Below are 22,808 nucleotides of genomic sequence, written 5' to 3' on the forward strand. Positions count from 1 at the left end.
GCAGCTCCGAACACTCGTGGTACGCGATAACCCACACTCTCTCCCCACGCGTCAGGACGACGTACTTTTTACTCTCAGTAGGCTGAAGTGGAGGGTGAGATTTAATATTACCCTTACTCATGGTACCTAAAAGAAAAGCAAATAGTAGAGCAGCAGTTGGGTGACAGAATTTTTTAAAAAGAGGGACAAACATCCACAAGAGGCTTTTCTTTCTCACTCTACTTCTCTCTCTCTCTCTCCGAAAAAATGTAGAAGTATCTATTTCTAACTGATAGTAAATAGGTGATAGAAATGGAAATAAAACAGCTATAAAAGGGAGATAGAGCTGATGAGAGAGAAGAGACTGTTTCCTAGGGGGCTTTTGAGCAGGATTATGGGCAGAGAGAGCAGTAACTTCACAGGACCCGATTAGTAAAAAGGGCCGGGGAGGTGTGAGTAATGAAGTGCTGTTTTACAGCAAGCTGAATTAAGACACGGCTTGTGACCTGCAAATCAGACAGTCATCGAATGTCCTGCCATGTCAATGTCAAAAAAAAAAAAAAATCAAACACATCCAAACACACAGTTTAAAAAAAAAAAAAAAGTGGAGTCACTCAATAAAAATTGTTTTATTTTTGTTTCTCTTTCCTTTTTTTGTAGAGGATGGGGGGAGAACAAAAGGGAAGAAACAGCTCCACAAGTCACTGAGTCCCTCCACCAGCTCCCACTCCTGCTCACCAGTCCCCATCCTGAGCCAGTCACTGAGTCCCTCCACCAGCTCCCGCTGCTGCTCACCGTCCCCATCCTGAGCCAGTCACTGAGTCCCTCCACCAGCTCCCACTCCTGCTCACCGTCCCCATCCTGAGCCAGTCACTGAGTCCCTCCACCAGCTCATGCTGCTGCTCACCGTCCCCATCCTGAGCCAGTCACTGAGTCCCTCCACCAGCTCCCGCTCCTGCTCACTCTCCCCATCCTGAAATATCCGCATAAAAGCCAGTTCAACTTTCCTTAACACCCAACTCACACAGTGCCACAGACCCTCAACTTAAGAATTCCGGCCTACAAGGGAACAGCTAAGAATTTTAAGGTACACGTGGGAATTCATGTCCTTCAGATTGAAAGTCTATCTGTGTCTCTGGAGAGCAGTTCAGAAACAACCTTTGCTTAGAGGTGAGAAAACTGAACAAAGCCTTCTGCAGCCCTCAGGCAGCCACGATCAGTTTCAGTGTAACAGTTTGCTGTATTCGGTCTACCTGATACGATACTGCCATTAATCTCAGCGTGTTACAGATCACCTTCTCTGTGACTTTTATAAACGTGCTTGAATGGAAGGAGGGAAGGTAATTTTCTTCCCGGTAGAAGTACTTTCTCCTGACGACCCGTCAACAAATCCAGAAAAAGGGGAAGGGCTGCTCTCTTTCACAGTAGAATAAAACCCACTTCAGTCACATTATTCTGGCTTTTGAAATGCCTATTTTTAAACTATAGTCTAGTGAGATGGTAAATGTATCAATAAATGAATACAAACTCACAGTTAAATTTACTGCAAGTAATAAATACACCAACTTAACCTAACACCTACTGCCAAATACCTGACTTCAGTCAATTTATTTTCAGCACTTTTGAAAGTCCTAAGATACTTACTTTAATTTCAACTTGTTCTTCCATTTCTTTAGTTTTTATTGTAGTGTATTCCTTCTCAAGCCTGAGGGAAAAGAAAAAGGTTAAGGGTATGCTCTCATTCCAAAGTAGTTACTGAAATTAAAAATTTTAAAAGCATACATTAACACAAAATACAATTTTGCTATGTTCTGCCAACTTATAACTTGAGATACTGGTATCAGAAAAATCATTTCAAGAGTTACATGGGTTCTTACCAAAAAATTACCTCAAAAATAACAAAAATGAGACTCACACAAAAGTAACCTCTAGAAAGTGAAGTATTATAAGGCACCAGACAGAGAACTGAGTTTACAGATTTTATTTCGTCCTAAACTTAGAAAAGAACCACCTATTCTTCCCCCTCAAACTGAAATCCAGAAAGTTCAACTTGAAATCAGCTAACAAACTTCTACCAAGACTGGCTGAGGGATTCATAACGGGGGAAACAGACAGCCCTTCCTAACGAAGGAAGTGCAGCCACTAAGCACAGACGTGTGAGGCAAATATAAAGTCTCCATCAGAGCTTCGCCGTCAACAACCGCCAGAAGAAAGAAAAATCAGCGGGGGCCAGAATTAGTGGATAAAAGAATCTCAAAGTATCTCTCCCAAAACATTCAGTAATTACAAAAGGAAAAACAGTAAACTTACGTACAAGAGCCTAACAGCCCGCACCTGAGCCAGCCGACCAAGGCCGACATCACTGCAACGCACGCCGACGGCACACACCCGCGTAGGACGCACTGAGGAGGGCCCTCCCCTCTGTGGCGCCCTTCCCAGGAACGCGCACCCTCAACCCACTCAAGAGAAATCATCAAACAAACCCCAACTGAAGGACACTCTGGAAAACAACTGACCAGCTCACTTCAGAAGTGTCAAGGTCATGAAAGACAAGAAAAGCTTGAGGAACGGTCACGGGCTTCGGGAGAGTAAGAAATGACAAGCAAGTGCAATATGCTATTTTTGCAACTCTAATATAAGGGTAAAATTTTCTTTAAAAAAATTACAGGCCATACAAAAATTACTCCCACCATGTTATTTTTATATCTGTATTGCTTTCGATCAAAGATGCTAATAACAAGTTTAACTCTCCAAATTATTAACCAGGCCCCAAGTTAACTTAAAACTGCTTTCAAAAATCAAACTCTCTGTTGAAGGACAAGAACCATTGCTTACTACATATAAGCACATTTAGCCCACAGAACTTTTTTTTAATTTAAACTTTATCATATTATCCATTTTTAAACATGTAATACAGTGGTGTTAAAATACATTATAATGTTGTGTGGCCATCACCACCATGTCCACAGCTCTTCTCATCTTATAAAACTGAAATTCTGCACCTATGAAACAACAACACCTCGTTAGCCCCGTGCTAGGCCCTGGTAACAACCGTTTTACATCCCATGTGATCTGACAACACTAAATACCTCACGTAAGTGGAATCATACGGTATTTGTCCCCTTGGGACTGGCTCATTTCACTCAGCATAACAGTCCCAAAGTTCATCTACATTATGCCATTTGCTGAGCATCTTCTTATGTGCTTATTGGCCATTTATACTGCTTCTATGGAGAAATGTCCAATTCAAGTCCATTGTCCATTTTTTCAATCCAGCAATTTGGTTTTCGCTGTTGAGTGTTGAATTCTCCATATAGTCTAGATATTAATCCTTTATCAAATATGTGATTTGCAAACATTTTTTCCCATAATGTGGGTTGCCTTTTTCTGTTGAGTGTCTCAGAATACATACAAAAAATTTTGAATGTACAGTGATATTTTATTGTTAAATTTTTAAAAAACCTCTAATGGATAGAACTTTGTTTAAATTTATTTATATTTTCCTCCAGCTTTATTGAAATATAATTGACATACAGCGCTGTGTAAGTTTAAGGTGTACAGCATAATGGTTTGACATACACATCATGAACGACTACATTAAGTTTAGTGAACATCCATCTCATATAGATACAAAATTTTTAAAATAGAAAAAAAATTTTTTTCCTTGTGATAAGAATCCTTAGGATTTACTCTCTTAACAACTTTCACACATAATGTACAACAGTGTTAACCACCTCGATCCTGCTGTACATGCATCCCCAGTATTGAGCTTATAACTGCAAGTCTGTGCCTTCCGACTGCCTACATCAGCTCCCCCTCCTCCGACCCCCATCTCTGGGAACAGGAAGTCAGATCTCTTTTTCTGTAAGTCTGTCTGCTTGTTCCTGAAGTATGTCACTGACCTACAAGACTACGTCAGCTCCTGGTTCACCACGTGGTGACCTGACATTTCTGCACATTTCAAAATGCTCGCCACGGTGAGTCTGGACACCATCTGTCACCGCACAACAACATTACATAAACACTGACTGCATTACTCACACTGCACATTTCATACCAAGGACTCATTTTGTAACTCAAGGTTACAAAATTAAGAGGTTGCACCTCTTAATCGCCAAGTTTTAACTTTTTCACGAAGCCAGTTTGTCCGTTTCTCCTTTGTTGTCTGTGCCATTGGTGTCCTACGTAAGGTATCACTGCCAAATCCAGCATCACGAAGTTTTGCCCTATGTTTTCATCTAAGAGTTTTATAGTTTTACTTCTTACATTTAGATCATTGATCCATTTTATAAAATTCTTACTTTTTATTGAAGTGAGTCAATCTAGAATGTTAGTTTCAGGTGTAAAACAAAGCAATTCAGTTATATATACTTTTTTTTTTTTTTTTTACAGATTCTTTCCTATTATAGTTCCCCTGGGCTCTGTTCACTTCTCCTGAGTTTTTTGTCATTGCTCCTCAAACTTGGTAATTTCCAGTGTCCTATCTTCACCTTCCCTTATTTTTCTGCTTGCTCAAATCTGCCTTTCGACCGTTCTAGTGAACTTTTCATTCCAGTTATTTTTCAGATCCAGAATTTCTTTGGATTCCTTTTTAGGTTTTCGAACTCTTTACTGATATTTCCATTTTGTTCACATATCTTTTCCACGTCTCCCACATCTTCCTTTCGTTCTTTGAGCGTCTTTTAAAGTCTCTGTCCACCAAATCTGCCATCAAGTCTCTTTCAGGTACAGCTTTTGTTTATTTTTTTCCTTTGAATGGGTCATATTTTCCTGTTTCTTTGTATGCCTTTATGTTTTGCTGAAAGCTAGACATTTAAATTAGTAACATGGTAACTCTGGAAATCAGATTCTCCCCCTCCCCAGGGTTTGCTGGGTTTGTTACTGTTTCTGCCTTTTTGATTGCTACAGGAGAACTCTGCACTGATGACCAACCTCCGCTGCAAACGTGAGATACTCTCGGGTCTTCTCTGAGCCGCCCCCTCAGCACACAGCCATGTTCTAACTCTCTCCTTACATGCAGCTGTTTTTGAATGCCCTAGTTTTTAAACTGGCTCCCAAAAGGGGAAAAAGAGAAAAATGAAGGGGCGAGAAGGGCATGAGCCCTTTCAGTCTTCCGGCAGTCTCCTCAGCCCGAGGAAGAGGTGCAGCAGCGTGGGAGAGAGACGCAACACCAACGAGATGTGCTACAACGCAGGCTTCTTTGCACCTGTCCGGTCGTAAGCAGCGGTCAGCACTCAGAGCAGGGCTCCCCATACATGGAGGACAGGGTCTTTTAGGCCCGCCCTGGTCCCCACAGGCTGCATGCGGGCCACTCCAGGAGCACCAGCCCAGCTGCCTGCAGTGGCCGGTGGCGGGGGGTGGGCATCTGCAGTGCGCCGAGCGCAGAGCTGAGCAGACCAACTGCTATGTACCACGCCCTCCCCGAGGAGCTACAAGCCTTCAATAGACTCCAGAGTTCCACAGCAGTCCTGCTAGACAGGTTGTGCCAGTGCAGCTACTGTCCCGGTGGGAGAGATCCCTGGTGCCTCCCACTCCACCACCTTCTCGCCATCTTTGTCCACAGTGACTGTAAGATGCTGACTTTAAGGCTCAGCGGGAGAAAGGTTGAGAAACTCGCCTAAGGTCACACCCTTCACTGCTACACTGCTGTCTCTTGCTCTGGTATGTCTAAAAGAACGTGTAACAGCCAAAAACACTTATAAAAGACTCTAAATAGGTGCAAAACATTTTGAACAATAAACAATGTTTATAACCTTCACAAACGACTTCTGTAAAGCAGATATCCTGTAATGTATTACGTGATAGATGTCATCATCACTCATTCACAAACCTAAAGCAAACACTAAGTTATTTCATCCTTGCTTCCCAATCCAGCACCTGCGTTTACATTTTGCATTAGTGGAGCACATTTCTGACAATTAACGAACCAATACTGATACATCACTAACAACTGAAGTCCATACTTCATTCAGATTTCCTAAGTTTTTGTCTACTGTCCTGTCAATATCCTAGGATCCCATCTCGCATATGACGTTACATTTAGTCGTCACGTCTCCTTAGGTTCCCGTGGCTACTTCCCATGTCTCGATGACCCTGACAGCTTGAGGAGGCTGGTCATTTTGCAGAACGCCCCCCCACTGGGAGGCGTCTCCTGCTTTACTCACGATTATACTGGGGCTTTGAGTTTTGGGGGAGGATGACCACGGAGGTTAGGTCCATTTTCAGCACATCACATCAGGACTGTGAACCCTCAATAGGACGTCACTGCTGGCGTTGCGCCTGCCCACCCTGGCTGGGGTGTGTCAGGTGCCCTGCAAAGCTACCTCATTCTCCCTCCACGGGCAGCATTTCCAGGCCTTCACTGGGGCTCATCCAAATTGCTAGATCTAGTCATTGTTCTTTCTACCATTTAACTCAGCCTTTTCTGAACACTATTACCAGACTGGTATTTTTTAAATGTTGACTTGCATCATGTCACTACCAAAGTTAAAATGCTCCAGTGGCTACCTATTACCTTCAGACGACATTTCAAAGGCTTGCTCAGAGTAATCAAAAGGCCCTTTGGAGAAATGCACTACTGCTGTGCAGAAGAAGGTAAGGTAGAAGATGAGTCTGGAATATTTTGTTGCCCTAAAAAAAAGTAAGGGAATTCTCAAAGAATCACTTGTCAATAGGACACAGGAGCCAGCTTGAAGGGGCTCCCCCTGGACAAAGCAGGGACAATTTGAGAATAATGGACTTAATCCACCAAATAAAGTCAATCAGAAGCCAAAAGGGAATCACATTGATATAAATAAACAAACGAGAGAGAAGGGGAAGTTCTTCCCTTTACTGAAATGCCAATTAATAAAGAAGGAATGAGGGCATGAGATTATCACACATAGATGCAAATCTGGGGAGGGAAAGTCTGGTAAGGATGTTATATAACCTCAAAGTACCTTGACACAAATCACTTAGTAGGTAAGTAATTTTACATCAGTGAAACCTGGCAGACATCACCTTAACCAACTGGTCAAAGCTAACACCACCAATTTTGAAATAAGCCAACATGGTAAACCTGTCGTGTGGTGAACCAGAAGACACAGCATCACTGGCCTACCTGCCAAAATGCACAACCTAAATCTAATAAGGAGGAAATGGTAGAAAAATCCAAATTGCGGGATTTTCTGCAAAATAACTGGCCTATACTCTTCAAATATATCATGGTCAAGAGACCAAAGGCTTGAGGGAGTGTTTCAGATTAAAGGACACTGAACTGACACAACTAAATGCAGTACGTGATCCAGGAGTGGATCCAGGACCCAGGGGTCAGGGGTGAAGGGTGGGGAGTGGGTGGACGTGGGGGATGGGAGGGGGAGATCCTCATAAAGAATATTATTGGGACAAGTGATAAAATTTGAACATGCCTTACGGATTAGACAATAGTACCGCAGCCATGATAATTTCCTGATTTTCATTAACTACTGACCTATGTTAAAAAAAAAAAACTTTGCTTTTGGGAAGTACATATCCAAGTATTTAAGGGCACACATCTCAACTTATTCTTAAATGGACCCTCCCCAAATGGGCATGCTTTTGCTCACACACACACACACATTATCACACGTGTGTGTGTACACATGGGGGAGAGAGAGGAAAATAAAGAAAATGGGGCAAATGTAGACAAGTGGTGACTCTGGGTAAGGTGTACACAGGAGTTCCTTGTGCTGTATTTGTAGCTTTTTAAAAAGTTGAAAAGTAAATCAAAATAAAAAATTACAACAAAAGAAGCCAAAGGCTCAGGCTGACTGCAAACTTTCACGTCCTAAAGAAACCTCTGAGCCTCTGTGCGCCCCACCCTTCTGCCTAAAAGGCTCCCCCACCCTCTCCACCTAGCTGACTCTACTTATCCTTCTCGACAGCAAACAGAGTAAAACTTTTAAAACCAGATGATGTCACTTCTCTCAGAATTCTCTAATGGTTTCCTCTCAGACTCAGAATGTAAGTCTGGCCCCTGAGAGAGCAAACAATATTCAACAGAACTTGTGACAACGTCGTGCTGACCTACATCTGTGCTGCTCAGTATGGAGCCACCGGCCACATGTGAGAGGCTAGTGAGCCGTGGAAACGTGGCTAGTATCACTGATTAAATGAGCCCTCAACTCTGCTTGATTTAAACAGCCACACACAGGTGGCGGCCACCACGGGGACAGCACTGCTTCGAGTGCCCTCAGCTCCCCATCACGCTTCAGACTTCACTGCCTGCCACACTCCTGCTCGCCTGTGCTACTCTCACACTGGCTTTTTGCTGTTCTTAAACACATCAGCCATTCTTACCTCATTCATTCCACTCAGTGTTCTCTCAGCATGAAACACACTTCCCCCAGGTACTCATATGGCTGCCTCTCTCACTCCCTCAGGCGTCTGTTAAAGGGCACCCCATGAGTCTGTGTGCCCTGTCCCTGAGCGCTCTATCTACAAAGCAGCCCATCACCCACGTCCTCCAGCCGCCTTCACTCTACCTACACAGGCACTTCCCCTGGTGGACGTTCCATTGTGCATCTGCTTGTCAGCCTTTCGCACTTTTGCAAGTTTCACACAGGAGGGACCCCCTGTTTGCAGCCATCATTTAACACCAGCAACTGGAAACATAAGTTCTTCAAAATTGTCCCCTGGTGCCATCTCCTTCAGAAAACAACCTGAATCTTCATCTTCTGCCACCCTCCTATGTCAGTGGTCTTCAAATCCTGCACCCACTAAAAGAATGTTCCCCCTTATATACTTAAAAAACTTGTAAAAAATTTTGTTACTGAAGTGCATATAACTGCAAAGGATGTGATTTATATATGTGTTAAATTTTTTCACTAAAACTTTAAATGAGATTTATCTCATTCAACTTATGGGCAATGTCTACCTAAGTGGCAGAGGCAGTCACATGTTACTGAACCAGTGAGTCAAATTCACTTTCAGTCACTACAGTCTGTGTTCACTTTTCAGCTGAAATAAGTATATGCTGATACTTGACCCTGTGATCTGCTTTTCAGTTCTAACTACGACCAGTAAGAGGCAGCCTTGCCAAGCACTTGTCAGCTGGACGAACTAGGACGCTGCTCAGTTCGATGTTTCTTGCTTTGCTCTCTCAGGGGACACTCCTTCTGGAGCAAGGCATTCTGAAGCTGTCCCTTTTGTTTGGTCCATGGAGATTTTTACATCCCGAAGTAATGTACCACTGGCAGGTTTGCCGTACTTTTAAAGTTGGTAAATGGCAGACTGTAAAAGGAGAAGTGGAAAGGAGAACCAGGACACGGCCACAGAGAAGAACAAACCTGCCTCCACACTGGACCCACTCCTTGAGCTCTGACCTTTGTGCCCGCTGCCTGGGCGCAGTCACGCTGGCTCTGAACCTCTGTGAGAGCATGTCACCTACAGCCTGAAGCACACAACAGCCCATTCTCAAGGCTCTGCCTCCCAAGCTCGACTTTCAAAGGTCTGTCGCTTTTCCATTCATAGAGAGAGAAAAAGTTGCAGAACAGAGATTAACATTTGCCTTGGTGGAAGTTTTACAAGAATATTGTGACCAGACCTATGTGAACAGCTGCAAGAACAAAGGATTCTGGCACCAAGCAGTTTGAAACAACAGCCACATCTCCTCTCCTTTTGGCATAAAAGAAGCCTGAACTCCAACGCAGGTAAGATGGTTTGGGGGACACCAGTCCACTATCTCCTCGGTCTGCTGGCTTGCTGAATAAAGTTGCCAGTCCTTGCCCCAACGTCTCACCTCTCTATTGGCCTGCCGTGTGTGAACAGTATGAGCTTGAACCTGGTCATAATACCTCCATCCCAGGAGTGTTATCAGGCAGCTAAAAGTTGGGTAAGAATATAAACGGAGACTGGAAATCCCGTTGCCGTGCTCTGCACACTTTCCCGAGCCCCTGCCGGCTGACCGGGAAAGCAGCTCAAAGACCCACAGGTCAGGCGTGTCTCCTCCACGTTACACCAGTAACACCCTGGCATCTACCAGACTGTGACTGTAACAGGCTATCTACTCTGTCGCCCGGCCACCCCCCACCCACAGGAAGCCTCAGCCTTCTTCAGAGCCAGGTCCAGGTCTAAGTCTGTCGCAGTACTTGGTAGAAACGGATGAGACCCATGTTTTAATACCGAATATACTGTGAACAACTACTAACCACTAAGCAGCAGTCAGTGCAGTAGGAAGACACTGCACTAGAAAAGGGAGGGGGAAGCCAGAAGCTTAGCTTGTACGGTGACCTGTGACCTGTGACCTGTGGTGCTACTACTTATCCAGCCACAGAACAGAACCGCTTTTGGCACATAACGTCTCAAAATGACGGTGTGATGTGATTGCAATTAGAAATTTCACAGGTAATTTATTAATAATAACAGTTGAAGATCATAAATTGGCTGCTTTTGAAAATTAGAACTAACAAACTTTAATAACATAATTCTCACTCATGTTCTAACATGCTTCCTGGAGTAGGAACATCCACGGGGGTGTATGTGACACATGCTACTCGGATTTCATGTGACAGCAGCAAAGATCCTGAGACCTGTGAGGCTGTGTATAGCACTGCAGTCATTTTAAAGCACCTGTAACCATACAACAAGGACCAGGAATACTAGGACCTCAGGCTAAGACTTATTTAATTACTGAAAGAAGAAGTAAGAGCTGCTATTTTTAATCAACACCTTTACCATATTTCAAAAATTAACCTTTATGAACCAAGAAAGTGTATCTTGAACTTTTATGAGCTATATACAAAGAAAAGGTTCATTAGAGAGTAATACACAATACATAAAATTTTAAGTAATCAATGCACATCTCAATGCCTATCTTGCTAGTTACGCTAATCTTGAACTTAAGTGACACGATGGGGTGGACTGAGAGGGAAGGAATGTCAGTGACTTAAGTGGTCTCTAAACTAACAGCTCACTCACATACACACACTCACCAGCTTCCTGATTCTGCGGGGAACGGGAGAGGGGAGTTTTAAAAGTAATACGCAATGGTCCCGTGTGCCGCTGGAGCACGAGGGAAGCCCAACATTAAATCTGTTATGCGGAAACCACTGCTGCTCTAGCAAATGAGGAGGAGAGCTGCACTCCCAACTAGGGTATTTTCTGCTTCTATGTAATGTCCTAAATGTGTCAACAAACCCCCACAACTGAAAAGCAAAATACAAAATACTTACTTTTTCATTTTCTTTGAGTTATATTTGACTTGGTAAGCTGCCTGAATTAACTTGTCTGGACCAGCATCAAACTGATGTGGAATGACCTTCTGAAAGTGCTAAGACACAGAAGGAGAGAAAGACAATGACTGCTCAGTGCCGTTTATTATTAACTGATTGACAGTAAAATCTAAAGACATTCAAGAAACCGCAAGCCGACGTACCTGTAACATCCCTTCCATGTCGAGCTGCATCAGCTCTGCCTGGTTCATCTGAAGCAGCGCTAAGCCTACCCGAAACACTATTTCTAAACCCTGAGGAAACAAAACACATAAAGTCAAATTTGCCTTACCCTTCAGCCACAAAAACTAACCGTGCACGTTATTAAAGTAAACGTTCAGATATCTAAACTAGAGGCTGGCAAACATTTTCTGCAAAGAGTTGGAAAGCAAATGTCACAGGCTCTGTTAGCCATGTGGTCGCTGCCACAGATACTCAGCTGCCACAGTAGCTCAAACACAGACACCGACACCACACCAGCGAACGGCCACGGCCATGCTTCAGGAAACTCTACTTACGGAAGTAAGTGGAAGGACAGACTCGGCACGCGGCCACGACAGGTCAGTGCACCAGCAGAGCTTGCTGGCTCCAGACTAAACTAACCTAGCTACGTTGTACAAACCGACCTTCCCGAGATGTAATTAACGACAGTCACGTTTTCAGGAGCCCCCTGCCACTGATCATCCAGCCCCACCTTCTCACTCAAAACACAGAAGACAAAGGATCACTACCACACGTCAATGACAATTAAAAGGCCCCCCTGCAACGTGTGGATGGAACAAAAGAAACTTAATCATACTCATTACTTCTTCCTCTTTGGGTAACGCATGCATTTTAACAATATCAACTGTAAGGTAAACTGTACCCCCTCCCTAATTCGCACTGAATCAAAAAGGAGGTGACACAAAGGCTTGATTAACAGTGTAGGTTCCAGATACTGACTGCCTACATTTGAATCCTGCTTACAATACCCCTTATGTGCTACGTGTCCACAGACAAGCGACTCAGTCTTTCTCTAAGCACTGGCTTCCTCATCTGCCATCTACGAAAGGGGGAGACAACAGGGACTGTTACAGGACCAAACGAGGCCACCCCCGTGAGCAGCGCAGCACAGGACACATGGGTCTCCTTTACCGTTCTTCTCACTGCCCTGCTCCCATTAACACGATGGTTCCCTTGCTCAGTCTGCCCATCACTTACCTCAGACATAAAGATATCAAATATCCTCGTTGCAATTGGTAATGGGAAAGTCGTAAGGAAGATGGTCAGAAACCAAGACGACGCATACATTGAGGTATGAAAACTCTGAGACTGAAAGTGCACGAAGAGCTCTGGGAGATGCTCCTAAAGACAAGAAAAGAATTAACCAGTAAAACTGAGTATTCTAAACCGGACCACTGTCTATATACTACATTAGCCTGTACCAAACACAAACATAAGATTAGGCATCAGATGCAAAAGTTAAGAGGTAGAAACTGCTACATTGTGGGTAGTGGTCACTGAAACTAAACAAGGGAGTTTTAAAGCTGATAAAAACAAGCTATTACAGAAAAAAAAATTAAGAATCATCTCAAGACCTACTTTGTCTTACTCTTTAAAATGTAAAAACATTTTGTACATCCCCTTTCTCCCATCACACATAAAAAAGATAGAGGATTTAAAAATTCCTGTGGGTAAGGCTGCCAGGGAAAAGGAGACACGTGGAAACGGCGCTCATGCCAGCGGAATCATTAACCTGTATTTTTAAATTCTGCTTATCTAACTGAAATTTAAGTAAATGGAGAGTATTTACATCATGATATTACAGGACATAACAGTAAATTTATTTACATATTTAAATATGAAAATTAAATTCAGAAAGGGGAACTACCTTCAAAGGTATTTTTCACTTGATTTTGATTCCTCTCCTCCTCTTCTCTCCACCCTCACACAGTCACTAAGACTCTGAGTCTTAAATCAGCAACATCACAGGACAGAGAAAAGATTACAGGCTAACCAAAAAGCAAGATAAAAAGAGAAAAGCAGGGGAGAGGACGGAAAGAGGTAGAAAAGGCAGTCTCAAAGGAATTGAACTGCTGTCTGTGTCCTGGTGCCTCGGGCGTCTGTGAGAGGGCGCAGTCTACGTAAAGTAACAGCACGTAACAGGGCGTCAGAAAGAAAGCCACGCATCGAGGCTACGACGTACTTGGCACAAACACTTCAAGTCTGATTATAAAAACTGCAGTCAAGTTCCAGACCAAGGGCTACTTGAGACAGCACCGAACTGGGAAGCAGGTCTAAACTGTGTTAACCAGCCAACAGCCATGTGATTAAAACACTGATTTTTTTTTTTAATTCTTTAACGCTTGTAACATTAAATTTGCTTAGTTGCCACTCAAACCAAGATGACAAAAAACATAAAGGCAATATGCTCTTTTGTGAACACCACGCTTTTACCTGTATCATGCATTCAAACTGGTACATACAAAGGCCCAATTCTGCCATGCTTGGTTTAAAAAGTTCCCGCAGTCTATAGTCTTGCATTAATTTAACAAATACACAGAAAGCTTCTTCTTCGGGCATCTGCATCAGGGGACAAGAAAGAAGACAGGTTGGTGCTCTGGGTACACATGTAAGCCGAACACATCTAAACTAAGCACGACACTTAGAGACAGACGCTGCCCTGAGCGGCCCTGAGACGCGCGGGGAGAGCACGGGGCTGGGATCAGGAGACTCCCGCACCCCTTCCCCTCACCGACAACGAGCAGTCAGACGGATCTCACGGCCTGAGACCAGCTGCCTACCTGCCGAACTCATGAATTCAACCACAAAGACTCATTTAAAGCCAGATACATCTCTCTCTCTGGGTACAGAGCAGTGAACAAAACAAACACAGTCCCTGCCCTCAAGGAGTTTGGACCTCCTAGGAGGAGACAGACAACACGTGGAATAAATCAGTTACTGTACACGTCAGATGGCGAGGAGCGCCATGGAATCAAAGCAGAGCAACAGGGAGTGCTGGGGGGTCCGCTGCCACTCACGTAGGGCGGGCAGGGAAAGTCGCTTGACGGGGCAACATCTGAGCAGATACTGAAGGAAGCAAAAGAGCGGCTGAGGAAGGAACAGTCCTGGGAGAATAACACGAAGGCCCTGAAACAGCACCGCGCCCGCCAGGCGCAGGGAGCAGCGAACAGGGGCCGCTAATGCTCCAGAGGCACAGCTGCGGGGGAAACGCAGGGAACCAAGCTGCACAGGGGTTCAGAAGCCGCTGTAAGGATCTGGGCTTTTACCTTAAGTGAGATGGAAAGACTTTCAAGGGTTCTGAGCAGAAATAATATGGTCTTAGTGTTAGAAGAATTTGTAAAATAAGCTTTTAAAAAATCTGTAATTAGGGTCTTAAAGGTGCCAATTTCACATTTCAGGTGAAACTCACTAGGAAAATTACACCAAATAAGACAATGAATGTAAAAGCTCTGTGAAGAGCTACATAGAGACTGCGAGTATTTAGGCAAATAACATTTATCTAAATCATTGTGTGGCCTTTCTCAAAATTATAAAATGTTCTCATGTTCACTCACTCACATTACACAAGTGTGTTCCAAAGAGACCTCGGAGGATGCCTACGCACGCTTCTTACTGAAGACTGCTTCTAACAGCACACTTTCCCTGGCCTGGACGAAGCTGTGGACAGGAGCGAAGAGCTGTTCCTGGCAAAACCCCAACTTGCTTCCTTCCCCCCGACACACACGGCCACGGGTTTGCCTTGGAGATCACCCTTATCAGTCCTGGGTGCTCTGTGCACCGCGGATTTTCAGGTCGGTCACTGTAAGAAGCCTAACACCCTAGAACTCTCGTCCCGTGTGGCTCTGTTGTTCCATAATCTAACCCCATTTCCAGCCTTCCCTAAACCTTCCCCACAGCGCTTCCTGGGATTAATCATCTCCCACCAACAAAATATCCTACCTATATCCTCAATCTCTTTTTTTAATTATTTTTATTTATTTTTAAGGGAGTAATTAGGCTTATTCATTTTAGCAGAGGGACTGGGGATTGACCCCAGCACCTTGCGCACGCTAAGCACCTGCTCTGCCACTGAGCTATACCCGCCCCATTAGAGCCTCGATCTTTTTACCAAATGTTCTTTCACTGCTTTCCTCTAACTGAAACCTGACTCTACCCTAAGAATACTTCTACCCCAAAACCCGGGTCTCCCGAGGCAGCGGCTTCCTCTCCCAGAGCGGGAAGTGGGGTGGACATCAGTGGGACCTCCTTGCCTCACTGCCACTGCATTAACTGACCCTTCTCTCTGAAACACACGCCAGCAGATACTACCGACCACTCCTCGTTTCTGCAGGACCTACAAACCTCTGGGTCACGCCCCACCCCTCAAACTCCACTCATTCCCATGAGGATTAGTTCCCTGGCCTAGCTGACCTTTGACCCCTTTCCTCCGACAATCTTGGCAGGCAGCTACCAAGCAGCACCACCTGAGGGTCAAATTCTAGACCGAGACTTTGAGAGCAGGACTCAGAGCACGTCACGCCACTGCTCAGAACACGCTAGTGGTTTCCCATATCCTCAGTCGAAGTCAAAATTCTTAGAAGTCAAAATCCCACGTGATGGGACCCTTGCTGCTTCCCCAAGCTCATCTCCTCCACTACCCTCCCCTTCCCACTTCTCCCCCACCCCTCAACCCCTGGCACAGCGAGAATGAATCAATTCATCTCCCTTTTTTGTCTTGTACGAATTTCTTCTCCTCTGAACATATCGAACGCTTCACTCCCTCCCTTCTCCACAAGCACTGACGTGGGAACTGGGAGAGGCTTTTTTTAGATGGAGATATTTTAAAAAACGAAGTGACTGAATAAAAGACCAAAAGGAGGTAGAAAAGGTATTATCACGGGGTCCTTCCCAAAAAGACTGAGACAACAGTCACAAATGAGAAAGTGCGACACCACGTGAAACACTGACATGAAGAATGGCCACCCGCACAGCTGTGTCACAGCCCGTCCTCCCCATCACAACGCAGCCTGCACACGTGCGTCTTAGAGCAACGTGCTGTGCGTGAGTTAACAGGAGTCCACGTCCTGTGCAGAGTCTAACGAGGACCACAGCCACCAGCTTCACAGGAGTGCCAGCACACACACGACACAGACCCAGCACCTTCAGCTATTTCAACACCGCGTACTAAGTTAGCTAACTCAGTAAAAAAAAAAAAATTATCAGACTCTGAGTTATATTTTCTATGTGAACACGTGGGAGGATGGCGCGCAGGATGTAAAGAGAATAAGCTTTAGAAACCAGGAGGGGGCTTTCTGACTGCCCCACCTTTCCTAGCTTGGAGCCCCGGGCTGTTAGATGACTACTGTCATGGAGGTGTATCAGCCGCCATTAACAGTAACAGCTGAGTAAAGCAGTCCCTGGAGGGAAGCAGGGCTGCCAGCACCGGCGGCGTCCCGAAGGCAAGTGCGTCGCCCCCGCAGGGCTCCCACAACGCGAGGTCAGCTTGTGAGAGCCCCACCTCAAGCAGGGAGAACTGCTCTTAGATGTTCAGGAGAAGTGAAAGGCTGCTAGGGCGCTTGTGTATGGAAGTAGAAGGAGCAGAGTGTGACACGGGTCACTGGACTGACAACCTGCACACGTGCTACCTCACAGAACCCTCACGATGAATCTGGAGGTAGGCAGCAGTACCTGATAAAGGCTAAGAAAGAGGCTAAATAGCCCAGCCCAGGCTCACAGACCTCAGGGCCAAGTGAGATGCAAGCCCCAGCCTGTGGGACACGAGACATCACCCCCAAGGCTCCTCTTCAGACTCTATTTTAGCATAAGACTAACTACACAGTAGGATTCTTTTTTAAAAATTTCAGTAGGGCTGAAGAGATAACACTACATGTCATTTCCCGCCAAAGCTACGATTGTCCTGCTCTTGACAGCTGAAAACACCGCAACCAAAACAAGTCACTGCCAGCGCAAATACACGTTATGCCTCGAGGGCAGTGAGTGAGCGAGCACCCGTGTTCTAAAGACTATAATATGACACGCTAACAAGGCCTCAGCTTCACTGACAACCAAAATTACTGCATACATTCCCAAAGATACCGTACAACGTACGTTAAGCTTTTTATAACAACACTTTAATCAGCCCTCCTTGGTGGGGAAGAGATGACCCCTCGTTAAATACTGACACAGGCGTCAAGACGCAGACGCAGGCTTCAGCAGATCATCATGGTCCGAATGCAGAGACCAAGAAGCCAGATTCCACTCAGTGGAAGGATATTACTGTATGTTATTTTCAATACTTTGAATGTTTGAAAGTGCAAACTAAATACTCCTATTTAGATTATGCCTCGGGGAAAATACCCAAAATCCACTCATACATAATAAAAACAAGGGTGATTTCTAAATTCTTCAGCCCGACTTTAATAAAGAACGTAACTGGACGCTTCGTACTTGTGCTGACTTACCTGCATAAGCAACAATCCAACTATAAAAGCACTTCCTTGGCAGTAACCAACCTCACGATCCACTAAGGAATATGCCTAAAACGCAAAAAGTGTTGTTGAAAATACTTTAACATGATACAGCATAGCTGCTTTCTCTAAAAACTGAGCAACAGTGGGAAAGTGGATTAAAGACCTTTTTTTTTATGGAGAAGCTCTTGCTTGCTTTGTTTTAGATGTTGTAAGTATTTCAAGAGCAAATGATTTTTTACATAAAGTTTTCTTTTGATGTTTCCTAACTAGAAACTGACAGCTCCTGAGGACAAGAAAATAAGGGAATTTGTACTCAGGAAAGTAACAGAGCTTAAGAATCACTAAAAATATGTATCTGGGCAGCGGAGGAGCCCATGCTCAGCACACCGTAGGTCCTGGGTTCAATCCCCAGCACCTCCATTAAATAAGCAAATATAAACAAAGCTAATTACCTCCCCAAAGTATATCTGATAGAGATAAAACTAGAGTAGGGCAAGGTAAAGCACTGGCAAAAGTGAAATGGGTGAAAAAAAATCAAAAGTGAAATGGTTTAACAAAAAATCAGTATTTCACAGAGGTAGCTGGAAGGGAAAGGATCTGTGCAAGGGGAAGGGCAATACTGAAGAAAAAATTACAACGGCACACACTTAAAGGCTAAGTGTCCTTAGTAACGCTGGAGAATCTGCTCGCAGACTGTGAAACTCATAGGTAAATTACTCATTTTCATGGAGGATCTTCTCTACGGTACGTACAGTGATTTACAGGCTATTTGATTTAGGTCAACTAATACCAAGCAATGTGATGAATTTTCTAAGAGTTCCCCAATCTAGCTAGTAGCGTAGCATCAGAACTAGAGCCAAAAGCATGCTGTCTAATTTATTGCCAAAGCAACTGCCTATTGGGGTGAGAATTCATACTTCATTACGGGAAATGTTTAACTTCAACCTCCTGAGAATTCATTTCATCCCAAAAAATGAATAAAGAGAACTTACCTTCATCACATTAAACAAAACCTCCTGTCCAAGGCTATCTTTTTCCTTAAAAAAGTTGTGTTCAGGGTAAGTTCTAGCAATGTCCCGCCGGATCAGTTTTTCACAAGGTGAGGTCATTTTCAGGAGTTCTGAATACTGGTCCTTAATTGGCATGCTCTGTGCGCTGCATAAAAGCTGCCAAACTATTGCTCTAAAGTGATGGGGTATCCCTTTACGAACAAGCTCCTAAAAGTAAAAATAAAAAGTGTTTAAGTGAAGTATTTAAGCTTCCCACCTGGAAAGCCAAAGAGGAAGTCTACTTCCTCAAGTAGACTTCCTCAAGGTTGTAATTCACAAAGGGGAACCATTCTACCAAGGCCAAGGCTCGGCTAAGATATGGTGTATCCTGCTGTGATCAGAGGGACTGCAATGCCACGGATAAATTCTTGTCATTCACTCAGGGTGTGGCCTCTAAAGGTTTTAAGGACCTGATAACCTGCAGAGCTGTGAATGACAGTACAGGAACCATCATCTTTCAAAGGGCCGGTTTAGGTTAAAAAAAAAAGTAAAATATTTGTAATTCAAGGATGTAGGATGTGACAACTTCATTTCTGAATCTATAAAATGGGAGAATTTCATTTCTAAAATAATTTTCAGCTACATTTCTACAATTAGGAAACTTCTATAAGTACCAATAGCCTCAAACCAAAATTTCTAATGGGCACAAATCAATGAAAACAAATACAGCAGGCCTGTTTGTCACAGCACCTGGGAAGTACTGAACCTGACTGCTTTTAGCCTCTGTTAATCAACGCCCAGTGCCCTCTGGGATAAGAGGGAGAACTTCAGCAACGAGTATTAATACCTTAACTTGCTTTTCCTTTTTCTTCCGCACATCTTCCCATTCATTAACGATTCTTCCCCAAAGAATCCAAGAATCCTCTTCGAGGTGACTGAGGTTGCTAGAGGCTGATGAACTTGATACAAGGGAGGAGCCACTGTTTCTTCTTGACCCATCTACAGATCTTAGAGACTTACTATCCGTCTCTAACAATCTAAAACATAATTAAGAATTGCTCAGGATCTAGTTTCACAGTGACACGAGACGAGACGAGACGATGACACCTAAGATCGTCGCTACAGCAACTTGACTGCGGTTTTAAAATACACATAGTTTCAATAATACTTGGTTGGCATCTCTAAAGTTAACTGCTGTATTCTTTCTACTAAGCATAGCAATTTCAAAATTTAAAATAGTAACTTATGTCAAATATTTTAGTGCTATTAGTCCCATCATAATTTCCCTTCATCTCCACTAAACATTCAAATTAGAAGAGATCTTCTGGTGAGAAAAGTGGTTGGGAGAGCTTCGGGGGAAAACTGTCCTTGGAAAAGGTACAACTAATTCTATGGAAGAACTAATCCTGTCATGTTTACAATGTGTCTAGGGCTGAAAAAGTAAGGCAGAGCCATACACGTTAACCAAATCCTGGTCTTTTTCCAGTTTGCCTCACCCCCGCCTAACTAATCTGCCCAAACAAAAAGTGTTTTGTTTGGCCCGTGCAGACTTTGTGTAAAAAAAAAAAAAAACCCGAACAATTACTAATATTAAAATTGGAAGATTTCATATACACATACACTTAGATTTATTTACAATTCTGGATTGTCTTAAAAAACTAAAAAATAGGGCAAAACTAGGTCCATCTTCCTGCACAGGAACGGGGAGGGAGGAGCGCCTCCCTTTAGATGAGAAAGGACTTTAATCCACTAACTCTCCATAATCCCTGCCATCTCCCCGAAACCCAGGCCAGCTAACAGCTCTCATTTATCACCCACTTGTGCTTTTACACCAAGGCCTCTTCACTCTTAAGGCCCTGTTTCAGGTCTCTTCATTATCTGGAGAAAGACAGCTTAAGGTAATTTCAGAGATCCACTCTGTGACTCATCTCAAAATCAATTCCGTTATTTCTTCCACATCCACACAGGCTGCAAACAAGAAAAGGCTGGGAAACGCGGCTCTGCCATTCTGAAGACGAACGTCACTTGCACCACCGCGCAACGGGCGTTTTATCCAGGTGCTTGTACACTGTTCTTTGTACTGCAGGTCTGGTACCAGAAGCATTTTTTTTTATTGTTATTTGCTTTTTAAGCTTTGTTTTAGCCACTTAAGGAAAATCTGCTCATGGCACAATGTGCCTCAAATCCAGCCAAAGTTGTCTATTTTTTTTTCCAACAAAAAAATTTACAATTTACCCCCTCACCAAAAAGATGTACATTATATATCATTCAAATAAGTGTCCTAAAACATCTATTTGTATATTAAACATGGCTACCACCTACTTCCAGTAACTCCTTCAAAAAGTCATCTGCTTAGACAAGAAATGCTCCCAATACTAATTTATGATACATAAAAACTAATAAAGGAAAGAAATATGAGTTAAATTCTATTTAGCAGATGATAAAACACCCTTTATGACCCAGAATTATATCTTGCTCATCTTTATATTCCTGAAAGCACCTAGCTCTCTGCAAAGTATACTGAACATTGACTGAACTGAAATAAAATCAAAATCCTCATGTTAAAAAAACCTTCAAATACCAGATATGTCATATACAATAACACAATATAAACTGAAAAAATTTTAACTTTATTCAGGAGATAATTTAATACTTTTTTTCATAGCAACAGTAAATTAAATAAAATGTCCCAAATAGTTCTAGAAATAGAAAAACTTACAAAATAACCAAATTCAGGGTCAACTATTTGCTGTAAGTATTCTTTACCAGAAAAATCTAGTTAATGATAATGTTTTGCTTTAAATACTTTTGCCTTTTTTCCACATATATTATTTTAGTAAGCCCATAAAATATCTTACGGAAAAAATTAGTCTGCATGTATAAGTAATTTTATGTATGACTCTAAACCCTAAGAATTCTAAATGGAATACAGAAACAAACTTCACTGAAATAATCTGAACTTAAGTTCTTCATTTCCGTTAACTATTCACTGAATGCTTGTTATATGCCAAATAATTAAATCGCACCACTACCATCAACAGAGATATGAGGTTAAAAAAAAAAATGGTATTTCCTAAGCTAAACATAAATTTGAGATATAATAAAAGTAAAGATGAAAAAGTACCTGAACAAAAGGTTTTTGTTTTTTTTAAAGAATCAGAAAGGTCGCAAACATGCTAACTTTTGGTATAAGCAAGCACAAGCAGGCACCCAAGCGAATTCACGGACGGATTAGAGAAAAGGAGTGAGCCACTCGCCTTCACAGGACAATTAAATAAATAACATATACACGTATAACACACTTTGAGGGACATTTACAAATGAAATATTCCAAGTAAAGACATCGCAGTTTTTAAAGATACTGTCTATGTCTTAAGTCACATGATATACAAAAATGACTCAAAATGGACAACAGCCCTGCACAGGAATACAAGTTAAAACTATAAAATTCCTTGAAGAAAACAGGACAAAGTCTTTACATCCTTGGAACAGGCAAAATTTGTTAATGGGACACAAGGAAACACTGACCATAAAAGAAAAAATTGTAAAAAACACTAAATTAGACTTCATCAAACTTAAAAAGCTCTGCTCTTCAGAAGAAACCATTAAGAAAATGAAAAGGTAAATCACAAACTGAGGGAAAAAACCCTCAGCATACGCATCTGACAAAAGATTGACACCCAAAATACATGAAGAACACCTAAAATCAATATTTAAGAAGGCTAACAACTCATTTTTAAAAATGAGTAAGATACTTAAACTGACATTTTCCAAAACAAAATAGTCAAACAGCCACTAAGCAATTGAAAAACATTCAAAACCCTTAGTCATCAGGGAAACTCAAGTAAAAACCACACTATGTGCACATTAGAATGGCTACAATTACAGACTGACCATACCAAGTACTGCCAAACGCGGGAGCAGTTTTGACTTTCATACATCCGTGTCAGGAGTGTGTATAGTTCAACCACTTTGAAGAACATTTGGCAGTTCTTTATAAAGTTAAACATATTTCATATGACATAGCAAGAGAAATGAAAGTATGTCCACAAAAAGACTTGCAACTGAAAGTCTAGAAAAGCTTTATTCATGACAGCCAAAACCTGAAACCACCCAAATATACAGAAAAACAAATGATCAAATTGTGATATATTCATTTA

The 22,808-nt window shown here is 42.8% G+C and overlaps 1 protein-coding gene across 1 annotated transcript in view; it reads right to left on the reverse strand.

Annotated features, from left to right (window-relative positions):
- EVI5 (ecotropic viral integration site 5) overlaps window positions 1–22,808 on the reverse strand; it is a 164,200-nt gene that overhangs the window by 97,505 nt on the left and 43,887 nt on the right. Inside the window, 8 exon segments of the mRNA XM_032487092.1 lie at window positions 1,624–1,684; window positions 11,169–11,266; window positions 11,372–11,461; window positions 12,408–12,551; window positions 13,644–13,769; window positions 17,651–17,725; window positions 18,652–18,876; window positions 19,496–19,685. Coding sequence (XP_032342983.1) covers window positions 1,624–1,684; window positions 11,169–11,266; window positions 11,372–11,461; window positions 12,408–12,551; window positions 13,644–13,769; window positions 17,651–17,725; window positions 18,652–18,876; window positions 19,496–19,685 — 1,009 coding nt within the window.

The sequence above is a fragment of the Camelus ferus genome, chromosome 9 (genome assembly GCF_009834535.1).
Source record: "Camelus ferus isolate YT-003-E chromosome 9, BCGSAC_Cfer_1.0, whole genome shotgun sequence".
In the NCBI taxonomy this organism is placed as follows: domain Eukaryota; kingdom Metazoa; phylum Chordata; class Mammalia; order Artiodactyla; family Camelidae; genus Camelus; species Camelus ferus.